Source organism: Hydra viridissima, unplaced genomic scaffold (assembly GCF_058129835.1).
Source record: "Hydra viridissima isolate aposymbiotic clone 2 unplaced genomic scaffold, HvirCarnegie_v1 scaffold_4, whole genome shotgun sequence".
Taxonomy (NCBI): Eukaryota; Metazoa; Cnidaria; class Hydrozoa; order Anthoathecata; family Hydridae; genus Hydra; species Hydra viridissima.
This window is the reverse complement of record NW_028324303.1, coordinates 4070296-4086913: the sequence shown is the minus strand read 5'-3', so window position 1 is coordinate 4086913 and position 16618 is coordinate 4070296. Positions and strand designations below refer to the sequence as shown.

General features: G+C 27.1%; 1 protein-coding gene across 3 annotated transcripts; it reads right to left on the bottom strand.

Annotated features, from left to right (window-relative positions):
• Positions 1-496: 496 nt before the first annotated feature.
• Positions 497-11191, bottom strand: LOC145183610 (zinc finger protein 711-like). 3 transcript variants are annotated; one of them, XM_090086022.1, is made up of 12 exons: positions 11115-11191; positions 10736-10815; positions 5595-5690; positions 5187-5270; positions 4466-4561; positions 4162-4257; positions 3968-4039; positions 3567-3662; positions 3018-3068; positions 2057-2084; positions 1600-1651; positions 497-1480 (listed from the first exon to the last, which is right to left on the bottom strand). In XM_090086022.1, the coding sequence occupies exons 1-12, from the start codon at positions 11119-11121 to the stop codon at positions 1471-1473; spliced, it is 768 nt and encodes a 255-aa protein (XP_089942148.1). In that variant the 5' UTR covers positions 11122-11191; the 3' UTR covers positions 497-1470. The 3 variants fall into 3 exon arrangements, with proteins under 3 accessions (XP_089942148.1, XP_089942146.1, XP_089942147.1); XM_090086020.1 differs by having other exon boundaries at positions 1604-1651; XM_090086021.1 differs by lacking the exons at positions 4162-4257; positions 4466-4561; positions 5187-5270; ... (1 more) ...; positions 10736-10815; positions 11115-11191 and having other exon boundaries at positions 3968-4041.
• Between the last annotated feature and the right edge of the window lie 5427 nt (positions 11192-16618).

Sequence of the window (16618 nt, the reverse complement as noted above, 5' to 3'; positions counted from 1 at the left end):
TAAAATTAAATAGCCTACAGCATCCTATGAGAATCCTATTTTGATCCTTCAAGATCTCTTAAAATATTCTTTTAGATCTTACCTTATCCTGTAAGAATTCCTTTAAATCCTACAAGATCCTTCAAAAGGATGCTTATAGGTCTTGCAGGGACTTGTGCAACTCAACCCATAAGATTCTTGTAGGATCTGTAAGATCAGTCAACTAGGGTAGGACAAACTACTGCCCTACTGTTTAACTAATGTGCGTAAATTTAAAAGTGGTCAATTACTAATGTAATCGCTCTACTTACCAGCTTACGAAGAACTAAAACTTAAATGGTCTTATAGAGGTATTTGGTGAAATTGCTGTGTTTTTTTTCGCGATAAAAAGTAACTCAACTGTAACTCATTTTTGGTTCAATCGTCTATTACGCGATGAGGGGGTAATCAGTGGATGTCACACTTTTTTCAACATTCCTTTCTATCCTATCACGGGTTTTTGAGGAAAAGATCGTGCTAATACCACGATAATAAAATTTTTCAAATATTACATTTAAAATTTCTAAAATTCGAACAAAAATTCTGCCGGGATTTCTATAAATAAAATAAAATTCTATGTAGAGAAAATATAAACAGTCGCATTCAAGAAATCTTGCTCGAATGTCTTTGTCTTTGCTACACACGCCCCACGTGATTTATTAAGCATTTACAAATTCAAAAGCACTTTAATAATGGTCGAACTTATTTTAAGAATCGGCAATAAATTGCACAACATTTGACGGTTCAGAAACCAACTGATCGAGGGTCTGTTGATTGACGGCGTCTGAGTCGCTATGTAATTTTTTACGAGTCGATTTCCTGGGTTCACCAGTATGCAGTTTCATGTGCTCTAAATATGATAACCGCCAGCTGGTTCTCATCCCACAAAAATCACAAACAAAACGTCTTTTCTCGTTGTGAGAGCCATTCACATGTGCACTTAATGCCGACCGCGTTTTAAACAGCTTGTCGCAATGCGAGCATTTTAAGTCGCGTTCACTTGTGTGGGTTTTTAAATGTTTTAGAAGAAAATCTTTGCGATTAAATTTTTTGTCACAAACGGCGCAATTGTGCGCCATCGGATGTCTATGATAATGGTGGACGTGTTGAGCCAAACTGCTTTTAGAGCTGTAAGCCTTTCCGCATTCTTTACAAACAGACGTTTTTGCCGCGTGTTTTGCTTTCATGTGTTTGTCTAAACCACCTTGGTCGCTGTACGTAAAGTTGCATAGATTACAACGAAAATTAAACTCAGTATTTTCATCTAGTTCTGAGTCTGTCTCGCCATCGTTAAGAGTTGTTTGAAAAGATTCAGTATCATTAAAAGAACTATTTTCTGGTTTCAGTGAAAAAGGTACAGAAGAGTTCGCGAATCCAGATCGCTGGGCGCTATCTAAAACCGCGGTTGCGCAGTAAGTAACGTCCGATGTTTGTAAAATAAATGTTGTAGTGTTACCAGATACTAAAAAAAAAAACAGAAATTTTTAACAAGTGTGATAACTTGTTAGAAAACCAGTAAAACAAATTCTTTAACTAAAATTATTATCGAGCCATGGAATTTTAGCTTATGTTATTACTAACCTACCGGCTTGGCCTTGGCAGTCGAAAGATGTAGGCTGAATGCTGTAGTAACCTTAAAAGAAAAAAAGTTATTTTTCTATGCTTGGGAATTAGGGGAAGAAATGGAGTGTTTTTTATGTAACTTAATTTTAAAAGACTGATCATTTAATGACATTTATAATAATCAAGTTTACTTTATAATTACAGACTTCTGTCTACCTGCATAACATACACTCACGCAAGATGCAAAATTATATGTGTGTACATATATATATATATATATATATATATATATATATATATATATATATATATATATATATATATATATATATATAATTTTGCATCTTGCGTAAGTGTATGTTATGCAGGTAGGCAGAAGTCTGTAATTTTGTAAAGTAAATTTGATTGTTAATGGTATATCATGATAACAGATATACATCAACAATCAAATTTTATCATAAAAAGTTAAACATACCAGTCGGCTCTTCATTTACCGTGTGGTTCTGAAAAGAAAAAAAAAAAAAGTTTAAAATTTGAAAAAACTTTAAATGATTTTTGATCTTTTATTTTACATCAGTGAAACAGTTTTGAACTTCATGGAAAATACTGAAGTCGAATTCCGAGTCAACTACTGGGTTCGTCGCGTAATCGTGAAATTTAAAACCATTCCTCCAAAAAAGGCCATTGCTTCAACAGTTTTGATGGGACTTAAAAAACTTAATAGTAACCGATGAGGCCTCTGTCGGCCCATATTCCACCCTGTAACTGAGCTTCGAGCGGGTTTTCAGGTCTTCAGAGGATGTCACCACAGACTTTAAAAACTAACTCCTTCAAAGAACTTATATTTATAGATGCATAAATTTATACCGTTCTGATGATTACCACTGATATCTTAAACACCTCTGTCATCTTTCTCATGGATCTCACACTAGACTTGACCTGAAATTACTCTTCTTTGATTTTGCAGTAATTTCTTACACTCTCCCCCATTGAATTTTATATTTGATTTAATTTTTTAAACTGTTGTTTTTGACGCTTTAGCACTTCTACAATCACTGGAATCACAGAAAGCCTCTCTTTTTGCTTCATCTCATTTTTACATCATTTTATCACAAAATCGTAATAATTGCTTTGAATCTTCACAGACCAAATAATAAGTGATAAAATTTTTCAATTGATTTTGCGAAAGTTAAGAAAAAAAAAAAAGATCATTCGAGAATTCCAGATCATCCGGTAGAACGATGGCTTTTTTTTTTTTGAGGTGTTAAATTTTAAGCAATTATCAAAATTAAAAAAAGGAAAGAAATTGTTCTAAAACTTTTTATTAAAAAAAAAATTGAACTGTTTTTATACATTTAATTAAAATATTTTATTATCAAAAGAAAAAAAGAAAAAAAAAAAAGATATTCAAAGAAAAACAAAGGTGTAAAATGTACCGTGTTGATTCCGGTTGAGTCATCACTGGCCTCTAAACTTAAATCATCCACCTTAAAAAAAAATATCTTTTTATAGTAAAGTTTTGAATAAAACAATATTGCTCTTGCTAATACAACAATCTAATAATTAACTATATTAATGATAGATATCAAGATTTCTAAAAAACAGCCATTTGATAACAGATTGACAACAACTTAATTGACGATTTTATAGTATTTTGAGGGCATAGATAGTGAGTAGAAGAAGAGTAGAGAGTGTTGCTGATCTTCCGTTTTAGGAACAAAATAGTGTGCTCTAATATCAATGCAGGAGAAGCAAACCACTACAATTGAAAACCAAAACTCACATTGGATACGAGTTGACTTTGTCTGCAAAAACAGTTTTTCTTTGAACTTCTTTACGTTTTTGCGAAAATTTAACAACAAAACACAAATTGATGTCATCCAATCAAAAGTTTAAAAATTTGTCTTAAACTACTGTTATTTAACAATTCAAATCATTTTGGATTTTTCCCCCCCAAAAAATGATTTTAACAAATTATTTTCAACCTGTGACACATTTTCTTGTTGCTCCTGAGGCTGCTGGTGTCGCATTGTTACTTGATGAGATGATGAATGTTCTTCTTCACTAATATCTTTGAACATCTATAAAAAAGATTTTTAATAATTATAAACTTTATAAAGAAAAGCAAGGCGTATTCACAACTTATTAGAATGTTAGAAAAAACAGAAAAGAGCAAGCTTTTTTTTCCCAGATCAAAACGATACAAGTCGAATTTATAGTCTTCTCATTAAATATTAATTTTGTGTCTCCCAATTAATAAAGAATTTATACATTTATTATTTAGCACTTAAATATCTTAAATCTTTTATTACTACGTGCATAAAACTATTTATACCTAGATATAAGCAATTTTAACTTTAAAATGATTAAAAAATTCTACTTGGACCTTGTTTGTCCCATTAATCTCAGACTCAACATGAATATCAGCAATATCTTCTAAGGCTATGTTATGCTTCATCTGCAAAAAAGCATTAGTAAATCTTAAACCAAATGTAAAGAATAAATCAACCAGCTAGTTTCTAAAATATGATCCAAGAAAATTATGCACCTTTTTTCGATTTTAAAACGAAGCATACAAACCTTTCTTGCTGATTTCCTTTTCACTTTCTTGCTTAACTTTTTTTCTACTACAAGTTTTGAGACTTTGGATTGGTTTGATGTTTCTTTCGTTTGATTCTGATTAAATACAAAAAATGTATTTGATAAACTGTAAGTAAAATAAGGCATAACACAAAAAACAAACTTTGTAATGAGAATAATAGTTAATTTTAAGATAAGTATTTAAATCAGATAAAAAAAAAAAGAAATATAAAAATTGTTTAAAAAAAAACTTTTCTGTAAAATACTAACTTCCCTACCCATTCTCCATAAAAAAAAATCTTACATTAGAAGTTCGAATGCACAGATCTAAATATTTTTCTTTCCATGATAGCCTTTCTTCTTGAGATCGCTGTATTTCCAATTTCAAATTCCAAACAATCTGTTTTAAGAAATTTTAAGCTTATTTTTACATATGACATTTTATTTAATCATAAGTTTTCAAATTTTATATAAGGTTTTATATGAATACAGTTTCAAATTTTATATATCACATTTTATATGAGTACAGATTTTCAAATTTTTCCAAACAGCTTATTAAAACAACTCAATATAACATGAGCTATTGGAAAAAAAACTCTTTGTTGCAGGTGGAAAGGTAAAAAAAGAACATTAAAAAAAAACTACTTTTACTATCAATCTTTACTAACCATATAGTTTCTTTTGTTGAAATTATATGGCTTTCAGACCCTAATAATGGCATGTCAAACAAATATTTTGTAAAGCTTGTCCAAAAAACTTTATAGTGAATATTTTAACTTGATGCAAAAAAACATTCAATTAAGGTCTTGAATATAAGCATTTTCTACAAATATTTTTTATGTTTTTTTTTTTCAACAACAACTTGCAACAATTAACATAAAAACAAACTGATTTTAATGACAACTATGGATATAATGCATTAAATGATATGAAATCAATATGAACATTTTTTAAAAACATTTTATTCAAAATAAATTAAATGATCTAAATTTTATTGTGGATTATTTTTTCATAAAAAAAAAAACCTCTTTGTGTCGTAGAGTTTCTCTTTGAATATGCTTTTCTAAGTTTTCTTTGTCCATGCGAGTTTGACTTAGTTCTTGATTTATCTAGAACAACAAATCCAAAATTTAAATCAAATCAAATTCACTCACTAAAAATTGATTTAAATATAATATGATCAATCAAATACAATCAAAAAATCATGAAGAAAAGGGAAAAAAAAACTATAAAAATTAATAAATGCACATGTTCCTAAGATTAAAGTACTGCATTTTATTTCATAAATAAGTCTTTGTTACTTACTGAACCGTGGAGACAAACTTTTTAAAGCACAATTTAAAATAATTTTGTAGAGTTCTGGCAAAAAAGGTTATATATTATTCTATAATTTTATCTAGTTTTTTTATTTAAGTTTTGAAAAAATTACAGACCTGTTGAATTCTAATTTGCATTTGTTGGTTTTCATTTTTAAGACGATCACATTCATCACGTAAATTACTAAAGTTGGCTAAAAACTGCTCTGCATCCTAAAAAGAATTATTGTTATCACTGCATTTTGGTCTTTTTTTTTTACTTTTAAAATATGCATCTAAAATTATGCCAGTTGTTGCTTAGCCCATATCAGGACAAAAAGAAAAATGGATTCTTTTAGAAATTTTAGTTCATAATAATATTAAGAAATACTCATAAAGTGCCAAAATTAGCATGCTACAATATAGGCTGTTTATGCTCATGAATGCATTCATTGCTAAAAACAAAATGGCTACTATTAGTAGAAATATTTACTTCCATAGCCAAAATCTGGTAAAAATGTCACAATTTCTCAAAATTATAAATATGAAAATGTTACAAAAATATTATTATTAATTTTATTGCAATTAAGATACAAAGATAACATAAAATATTTTGCTGGTTAATTTCTATAGTTACTGAACTATAAGAAAAAATGAAAAAAATAATTCTGAGCATAGAGATTTAAAAAACTATTCCATGCATTTTTTATTATTATTATTATTATTACTATTATTATTATTATTTTTAACATAATAAATGACAATATTAAATGATAACTGAAGAAATAAAAGAAAATATTTTTTCAAAAACAAGCAAACAAAATTAAAATTATAAATTTTGTTAACTTAAGTAAAATCAATTGTGAACCAAGGATAATGTATGCTTTCAAAAGTACACCATCCTCTCAAAAAGAATAAATTGTTTATCTTAAAAAAAAATAAAGTTCTTTTTTTTTTACCATCAGTTTTAATTGGTTTCTGAAATTTTTTTTGTTATCTTGTTGTCTTTTTTTAAGGCTGAATGCAGCAAGAAATGTCTAATGTTATCCAAATGTGGTATTAAAATGTTATACAATTGAAATTCATTTATTTAACGAATGCATTTCAACTTTTCATTCGGAACATAAGGTTTATCTTTGGTAAAATTACATTTTCAAAATACCGATTTGTTTTTGCTGCATGTTGAAACAAAAGCATTTATGCCGCTTCTTTTCTTCATCAATATCAAAGGACATACATTGATAGTTTAACTACTTTCTGAAACATACTATTCAAAAGTTGTTGAATGGTTCCAGGATTTTTTATCTTATTAAATAAATTAAATAGTTTTATCTTATTAAATTAATTATATTATTTTATATATTATTAACTTATTATATAAATTAATAATATAATTTATTATATTATTAATTATCTTATTAAATTATTTAATATTAAATAAATTAAATAGTTTTATCTTATTAAATTAATTATATTATTTTATATATTATTAATTTATTATATAAATTAATAATATAATTTATTATATTATTAATTTATCTTATTAAATTATTTAATATTAAATAAATTAAATAGTTTTATCTTATTAAATAAATTAAATAGTAATATTAAATAAATTAAATAGATTTTTTATCTTATTAAATAAATTAAATAGATTTTTTATCTTATTAAATAAATTAAATAGGGTTAGTCTTGATCATTGAGCATATTGGACAATTAATGACAAAATTATTTCAACATTTAAATGAACAATTAAACTTTTGTGCATAGATGTATATAGCTGGACCATCATTTGATTACATTACAAATATTAGGACTATCGCTTAATTCTTTTAATAGTTCAATTTGATCTAGCTGTTCTGAACATGCTGTAAATTTTTCATATACATCATCAGCAGCCACCTTTCAAGCTGGAAAGGAAATGTTAAAATCTCTAATACAGACATAAACTTAACCATCATTTCAAAAACGAACTTGCATATCCGATTCAGATTTTTTTATAATTGAGTGAAAAGCTATCAAATGATGACATGAAATAAAACTTCCTCTAAAGTAAATCCTTGACATAATTAAATTTTGTTTCTTCAAGTTACAACTTTACATTGTTTATAAATAGTTTTAAGTAGATTTGATAAATATTTGTAAGTTTTAATTAGCAAAAGTTTGCATTGAATTTTTTTTTTGACTAAGTAATTTTCGAACTTTTTTTTTTTTTTTGATTCAAATGGAGTTATATTAGGAAAAGTTCAATATTTTTGAAAGTAAAAGTAAAAGACTATAAAAATTGTTTACAGCTTAATTGAATTAAATTTGATTTTTTTAAAATTTACAGCGAAATGACTAAAAAAAATAGTCCACCTCTAAAAGTAGATACAACTTTCTACATTTTCTTAAACAACATTAAAACATACTGTTTCCTTAATTGTCAAAACATATTATGTTTCTTAAATCTCAAGGGTTGGTTTTTTAGAAGCAATTAAAGTTTTGATCCTGTGTTCTAGTAGAATTTTAAAAACCTATTCATTATTAAATTAAAAACAAAAAATTTTTATGCTAATCTTTTTGATGAACCTAAAGTCTAGCTTAAAAAGATTTTCAACAACCAGAAAACAAGAAAATGATAAAATATAAATAGCTTTTCAACAAAATTAATACATTTTTCTGTATTGAGGCTCAAATAGTCAGCATGTAAGTGTTCTATTTCACTGCTTTTCAAAGCATTTAACTTATTTTTGATTTCTTCAAACTTTTCAGGAATTATTAGCTTATATTATTTTTTTTGTCATTTTGTCACAATTCTTTGTCATTGAGGGCAAAAAGAAAATCAAAGTTTTAATTGAATCAACTTTTAGTTTTACTCATTTTAGATTATATTTTAGGTTATATTAATGTTGAATTGAGTGTTTTTCTTGCCACTACAAGAGTAAAGAACTAAGTGATACACAGCTTAACACAAAGTAAAGCTTTTAATAAATTGACTTTCAAACCTTTATGAATCATAAACAGAACAAAACTTTTTTTTAAATGTAAAATGTAACAAAATAGAGTTTTAATTTTAATTATTTTAACATTTCTTTGTAGCTTTAGGACAAAAAATAAAACTTTAATAATATTAAATTCTCAAGGCAGTGCAAAGTTTGAAGACTTTATTAGAGGAATGAGTTGGGAGTAGCAATCAAAGAACTGAGTGATTTGATTAATCACATTTTACTGGTTATTAAAAACCAAATTAAGCTAAAGTAACCAGTAAAATCCATTTGAAGACCACACTGGAAAAACGATCAAGCTACATTTTTATTGTTTTGAGCAAACTAGATTTTAAACTTCAAAAAACCATAGCTCACCTTTTTTTTAAGCTAAATATCTGTGTAATTTGATCGGTTTTCTAGTTATATAGTCAATTATTACATAGTTAAACTACAGTCGAATATAACAGGGGCAAAAACCCAAAAAAAGCAAAAATGTAGCTTGATCGTTTTTCCAGTGTGGTCTTCATTTGAATATTCTTTTCAATTGGTTACTATTAGATGATTTGATTCAGATGACAACCATTAATTTTTTAATAGGAAAAAAAGATTTTTTTGTATTCAATTTAAATTCAGCATTTTTTTATATTATTAAAAATATAAAAGTCATCTGGCCTTGATCATGGGTAATTTTCTAAAACCAATTATTGTGTAGTAAATTTATATTTGCTCATATTGTTAAAAATCAACTTTAGATATGAAGCAAGACAGATTTAATAAATCTATTTGACAAACATTACTCAACCTTTGTGGTATTCTACCATTCATTTATGCAACCATTAATTTAATTAGTTACTCTAAATTAAATATTTAGAGTAACTGATTGAAATTCAAATAAAAAGTAACCAGTTTGTTAAGTAACCACTAAGTAACCAGTTAATATAAGGTAACCATTTTTAATTGAAAAAAGAACCATTGGCTACTTTGGACTGTATTTGAATGATTCTTCGATTGCTAGTTGGCAGGTAACTTTTCATACATAAGATAAATGGCAGAAATTGTAAAACCACCAACTCATAAAGATTCTAATTTGTATATTGTGTATCACAACATTTCCTGTGATGGAAGACAAACTGATGTAGTTGATGAATGATTTAATTTTAGTATAATATTATTGGCAGGAACCCAACAAAGGCTGTCATTATTTAGCCAAAAAAGTGATAACAAGTCTTTTTACTGTACATATGATCCTATTAGAAGACTTATCATGGTTAATTTTTTATAAAGTATACATTATTACATAAATATAAAACATCCTTTCCTGGACAATTTTAACACTGATAAATCAGGAACTGTTAGAGCAGTATACAGAGTTTATAAAATCTTTTTATGTCTTGTACCACTTGATCCCTGCTAGTGTTAATATAGCATTTTGGATATAAGTAATGATACATACACTTTGAGAACCTGATACGATGCACCATTTCAGTCAGAAAAAACAAAACTTTAAAAAATAAATTTTGATATGAGGAAATTTTTTTCAAATTCTTGATATAACTTGCTAAGATTTGTTAACATTTGTTTTTTTCCATATGTAAATTTTTCCCAAAATTTTCCCAATTTTTTCTTCCAGACATCTAAAGCCTATCTATCTTTCTATCTAAAGCCTACTTTAATAAAACATTTCTGGATTTAGCAGGTGGCATAATTAAAGCAACACTTGGTATTTTAACTATACTGTCTGTTAAATCAGCTGCATTCTAAATCAAATATGAATATTGAAAATTGTATTTTCACTAAAGATTTTGATGTAGGCAATTTTGCTTTGACATCAGTCAATTGCATCTGTCAAATATTTATCACTTTTCTGAAAACTATTTGTGAGTTGGTTAAACAGATGTTTCTCCTAAAGTAAAACTAAAAGTTTCATTTATTTCCTCTATCATTCTTTTACAACCTTCAATTATGCTTAGCTTTTATGCCTAATTTTTCCAACACCTGTAAATTGATGATATATCCATTGTTTTTAGACTAATTTTTATAAGTTTGTTAACCACCTGAAGGTGGGTAGGAATGTAACATTTATGCCTTACTCTTTTAATGCTAGATTAACAAAATATATTGTGTAAGTTTCTAGTTTAGTAAAAAATATGTGTACTGATTTTTTCACGTTGATAATTATAATAACAATAAAAACGTAAATAACAAAGAATATTTGAAAAACAATAGAAGAATATTGCTGATTATTAAATGACAAATTTTTTTCACAAAACTAAAAAAAAAAAAAAAAAAAAAAAAAAAAAAAAATCTTACAAACAGTCCTGTTTTGTCCACATCATGATTTTCTGATGACATAACATTGGTTGAATCCATTGAACAGTTTTCTTTAAATACTACATTTTTTCACAATTAATAGATACATATACATATATAACTATATACATTGTATGTATGTATGTATGTATGTATGTATGTATGTATGTATGTATGTATGTATGTATGTATGTATGTATGTATGTATGTATGTATGTATGTATGTATGTATGTATGTATGTATGTATGTATGTATGTATGTATTTATCTATATATGTATATATGCATATATGTATATAAACACTGTAAATCAAAGTTCATTCCATCAGAATAAATAACAATGCACTAAAATATCAAACAAAAAACGAACATTACTGACCTTTCATAACTCATCAGTCAGTATTCAATTGATGCTACAAGTGAGTTTTTATATATATATAAATCTACAAACAAATTTAAGTTTAATAAAATAGGAAAGAAACCATAAACACATACATATGTACACACATGCACATACATACATACATACATACATACATACATACATACATACATACATACATACATACATACATACATACATACATACATACATACATACATACATACATACTAATTTACACTATTGCTTTATACACCAGCATCATAAATCAAATGAGAATATAAAAAGAAATTTTTTCAGAAACAAAATATCTTGTTCTTTTAAAAGGAAGTGTAACAGAAATATGAAATATTGTTTTGCTGAAGTAGAATAATTAAAAACAGGTCCATGTTTTGAAATACTAAATAAACATTAGATACTGTAAAACAAGATCACAACAATTAAGTAGATGATGATTACTCCATAGAGTATTTATCTACTTTCTATCAGTTGGTTGTTAGGTTAATATTCTCTTCTATTCTCTTTTATTTTTAAGCATTTATGCACTGAGATCTAAATAACATGTTTTTAAGCTACCTATCAACGTAATACATTAAAACATCTATCAACTACCAAGAAACTCATTTTTCTTAACAGTGGTAAGACCATATTTCAAGGTGGAAAAAATCATAACGCGATTAGTTTACAATAAAATGTAACATAAATTCCATAAACGTTAATCCAAAGCCAAATTTCTTACTTAACTCCCTGCTTTACACTTTAAGAAGCCGACAACTTTTTCATTCAAAATTTGAAAAAACAAACAAAAAACGGTGGGCTCCACGAGGTTCGAGACAAATTCTACGGAATCATCTCAGTATTTTTGTTTAGCTTATTGCTTCGATTATTAAAATGCATATATCATTTCCAGGCGATAGACTGCCCTGCCCAGAAAAAGAGATTTTCTCATCAGATTATGATAATCAAAATTAAGTAAACTTTATTAAGTACCTAGATACATTATTATGTAATGTATACGAAAACAAACTTAAGTCAATTTTTAAATATTTTTGTCTATTTTCTTAGTGAAGCAGAATACATTTAGACTTCCCCTTCCCTCACCAAACTTAATAACTAGACCTTTTTCTAATGTACTGGAAAAAACTTCTTTTATTATTAAGCCTTGACAAGGTTTTTCTAAACCGTCCAATGCTAAGACACTAAAAGAAGCCTTAGAACCTTAGAATTATTTTAGAAAAATAGATTGCTACAAATAGAAAAAAACTGCAACAAATTTAAAAATTTGCTATAGATTCTTTGCCAAATATAGTTTTGGAAGAGATTTTATATCAAATTTTTTGAGATTGTCCTCAAAATTCAATTTCCTCGCAACACCATTCTCAATTATCAGCATTGCCAAAGAAGATAAATCATCCAACATTATTGATCAACTAAAAGATAATTTATAATTTGCTTTTGTAATTAGTTACACAAATAGTAACAATGTTAAATACCCCAAACAATAAAAGGTCCTCATTTCAATTTGCTAAAGCTGTGTTTAGGGATGACTAAGCTTCTGCATCCTGATACAATTTTTGGGGAAAAACCAAAAAATCCATTAAGAAATCTCATGTCAAAAATTACTTATTATCTTTTTGAGCATTCCCAAAACAAAATAATTAGGGGGGAAAAAAAGTTATGGTAAAAAACAATTTTGGGAAAATACAAGGATTTTCCGAAACAAAAACGTACTTTTGTATTTTTAGACTTAAAACAGCGTATACTTTAAGAAGCCATCCACGTTGATAAACAACCCATAATTTCAATAAAATAAAGCTTTTTTTTAATTTCACTATGAATACTTCAACACAATCCAAGTTCTAATTTCACTGACAAAGAATAAAATTTCTCAAGTTATTAAAGATTTTCTCATTCTAAATCTTTATTTGCTGATTTCAAATCTTTTTTCTATTTTTCTTCATTAACCACGGTTTTGAAAAAATTTCGCTTGAGTTCTTTTTTTTCAATTGTAGTTATTTGTAATGCATAACTTTAGTACAAACTAGTATTTCATTAAAATAACGTAAAAGGTGTGGCATTATCCATTATTTATATATTAAAAAAATAGCAAATAATTACACATACGTGATAGTTTCTGTTATCATATAAAATATCTTTAATGGAGCACTTTCAATAAGGTTTAGTTTTCTTTTTAACATTAAATATGTCTGCTGATACGAATCGCATTCAAACTATTGTCTTCAAAAATGATTGGTTTAACTAATGAGGACGAGATGAAACAAGTAAGTGTCTGCATGAAACCTGTTTTCAATATATGGAGAAAAGGTATTAGGAAGTACAATCAACTTTATGAAATACAACTCCTGGAAGAAAGCTTTCTGTTCGTACCAAGAGAGTCTTCTGCATCGTTAGGAAGAGAGTACAGAAAAACCTAAGAAGTATGAGAAAGATGGCAAAAGAGTTTGACCTTTCTAATTGGCCACCAAGAAAGATTTTTTAAAATGATCTAATTTTTCGAAATCATGCACTTCTCTATAAAAGAAATTAAAGGATATGGTTACCGGAAAAGGAGATTATTTTGAAAATTTATTTAGTTAATGGGGAATGGTCGCTCAAGTCGTGCATATGCTTAAATCGTACCTGTTCTGTCTTTGGCATGTTACGGCTGCTACAGCTGTAGTGGTGTTATATTAGGATGTGGATGGTGCCACATGTAGTCTGAACGTTTTATTGTGATATGTTACGTTGTCTACTAAAAGATAACCTTATTAAGAAGATTTTCGCTGTTTTCGTATAATATTATTCTACATAACTGTTGTAGTTAATCTTGTAAGTATTTATTGCTTTTGGAGCTTTTTAGATAGTGCTGCAAGTTTTGTAACAATTATAGAATCATTTGACCGAAACTAACATACATTACAATCAATCAGTGTGAGATAATGTTAATTTTAAAAATCGTACTTGTGCGAGACGCCTGAATCGTACATCGATGGCTCCGCGCAAAATCGGACTATCTGCAATCTCCGCGTAAAACAAAATTGGACTATCTGCATTTTTGCCAGATATATTTTTGGACTATCTGCGTTTTTCGTGCAAATATTTTTGGTGGTGTTTCTTTAAATATTTGAAGTTTTTTTTAAAATTCTACAATTTTTTAAATAATAGCGATTATTTAAACACAAAACCTTGATCATAACTGGATTAAGTTTGTAAGTAATCAAGTAGTTTTAGTTAAGATAAATATGTTAAAAATAACTTATGTTATTGTTAATAATAACATAGCATATGTAACAAAACATTGTTATGTTACATACTAATTGCTAAATTCATAATACATACTTTGTCAATTTTATTTAGCCTTGTTGTTGTGACTAATAACTTTAGATCAAATTAAATTCTCGTTATGTTATGTTGCAGTGTTGCTAAGTGGTCTTTATACGCAAGATCTGCATATAGATATATACAGGATGTCTGCCAAATCAGGGAAATGTCAGGGAATTCGGATATCTTCAAAAAAAATCAGGGGATTATCAGGGAAATTAGGTTAAATTTTAGAAAAATCGTAAAAGATGACTCTTTATTAAACTTATGTAACTTAAATAAGTTGTATATAGTACACGTAATCTAAAAGTTTATTTGGCAGATTTTATGAACTTTTCTTGATATATTTAATGTGGGTTGTATTATTGTTTATATTTTTGCAGTTGAAGAGCATTTTTCTAAACGATAAATAGGTAAATATCAGGAAAAGCCAGGGAAATCCAACTTAAAATATTGGCAGATACCCTGTATGTATGTATGTATGTATGTATGTATGTATGTATGTATGTATGTATGTATGTATGTATGTATGTATATGTATATATATTTAGTAACTTAGATCCTAACTAACGAAATTATTGTGATATATGTATATATATACACATACATATATTTATATATACACATATATATACACACACGCATATATAAATATATATATATATACATATTTATATATACACATATATACACACATGCATATATATATATATATATATATATATATATATATATATATATATATATATATAGAGAGAGAGAGAGAGAGAGAGAGAGAGAGAGAGAGAGAGAGAGAGAGAGAGAGAGAGAGAGAGAGAGAGAGAGAGAGAGAGAGAGAGAGAGAGAGATCGTAACAACAAAATTATTGTTATTAACCTATTTTTGTTCATTAAGCAATCAAACTATGTGGATTTTTCTTTGTTGTCTACTTAAAACCATTCTTTTTTGGAGATGCTACTTAACTGAACACAAACTAGTTAAAAACTCTTGCATTAGTATTAAACATTATGGTTTCCAACTTTTCTTAAACTTCGTTTATCAATAATTAGGATCAAAATCAAACTGAACGTAAGGTTCAGTTGGATTTGAACTCTAAACCATTAAACATTGGTTTAATCAGATGTCACCTTAACTGCAGTGATGATCAAACAATTTTGGTCCAATTATATTTGATAATTTTTACATATCCAAGACTTTGGGATGTAATGGTATATAAAAAAGGGTTGTAATTTTTTTACTATGATAGTAATAACTACGATACTATCAAAAATAGCTGTATTTTTTCTATAAAAGAATAATTACAAAATAACAAAAAACTGCTGTTTTAAATAAACATATCCTTAACTTGCACATTGATCTGAATATCAGGCTTTTATTAATTTTACAGTATATCCAATATAATAGATCAACACATTTGTAATAGACAATATTAACTACTTGAATTTAAATTATAGTCACATTTATTTAACTTTTAACTTTAGAAATTATAATTTAACATACAAACACAACTTATCTAAAAACATCTATAACTTTGTAGTCCTAACATATTTTTAAGATCTAACGTATTTTATTTGACGATTGCAATAATACACTTGAATTAATTAATTTTTGAAGCTAAACAAACCAACTTGTTATTTTCACATTTAACCAAAACATGACTGACTGCTATATGCTATATAGTATACCTATATAATATAGATAACACAGTAACACAATTTTTTTTTTTCTGTTGAAAATAGACAAACTTGAAAAACACCAAACAATGTTTCAAATAAGCCTCGTAAAACTGTAAAACGTTTTCTTAATCCAGTAGCATTTTAATTTCAAATTAAATTTGAATACATACAATTGGTTTTGCGATCAACTACACTTTGATCAATTCATGATGTGTATACGCTTACTAAGTTCAGACTTGAGATTAAAGTAGATGCAGACTGTTCTTATTTTAGCGGCTAAAATGATGTTCTAAAAATATTGTAAATTTTTCATTTGCATTAACATACCATATGTCATATAACTACTTAAAATAATTACTTCTAAACAAAACCAAATGTGGCAAGTGAAACTTTGTGTTAAAACTTAAACAGATTTATATCTCAGGAATAGATGGAAAATAATGCAATTACTGTCTTCTTATTAACAACTTTTATCGTCAGATCTGCCATTTGGAATTTTACGTA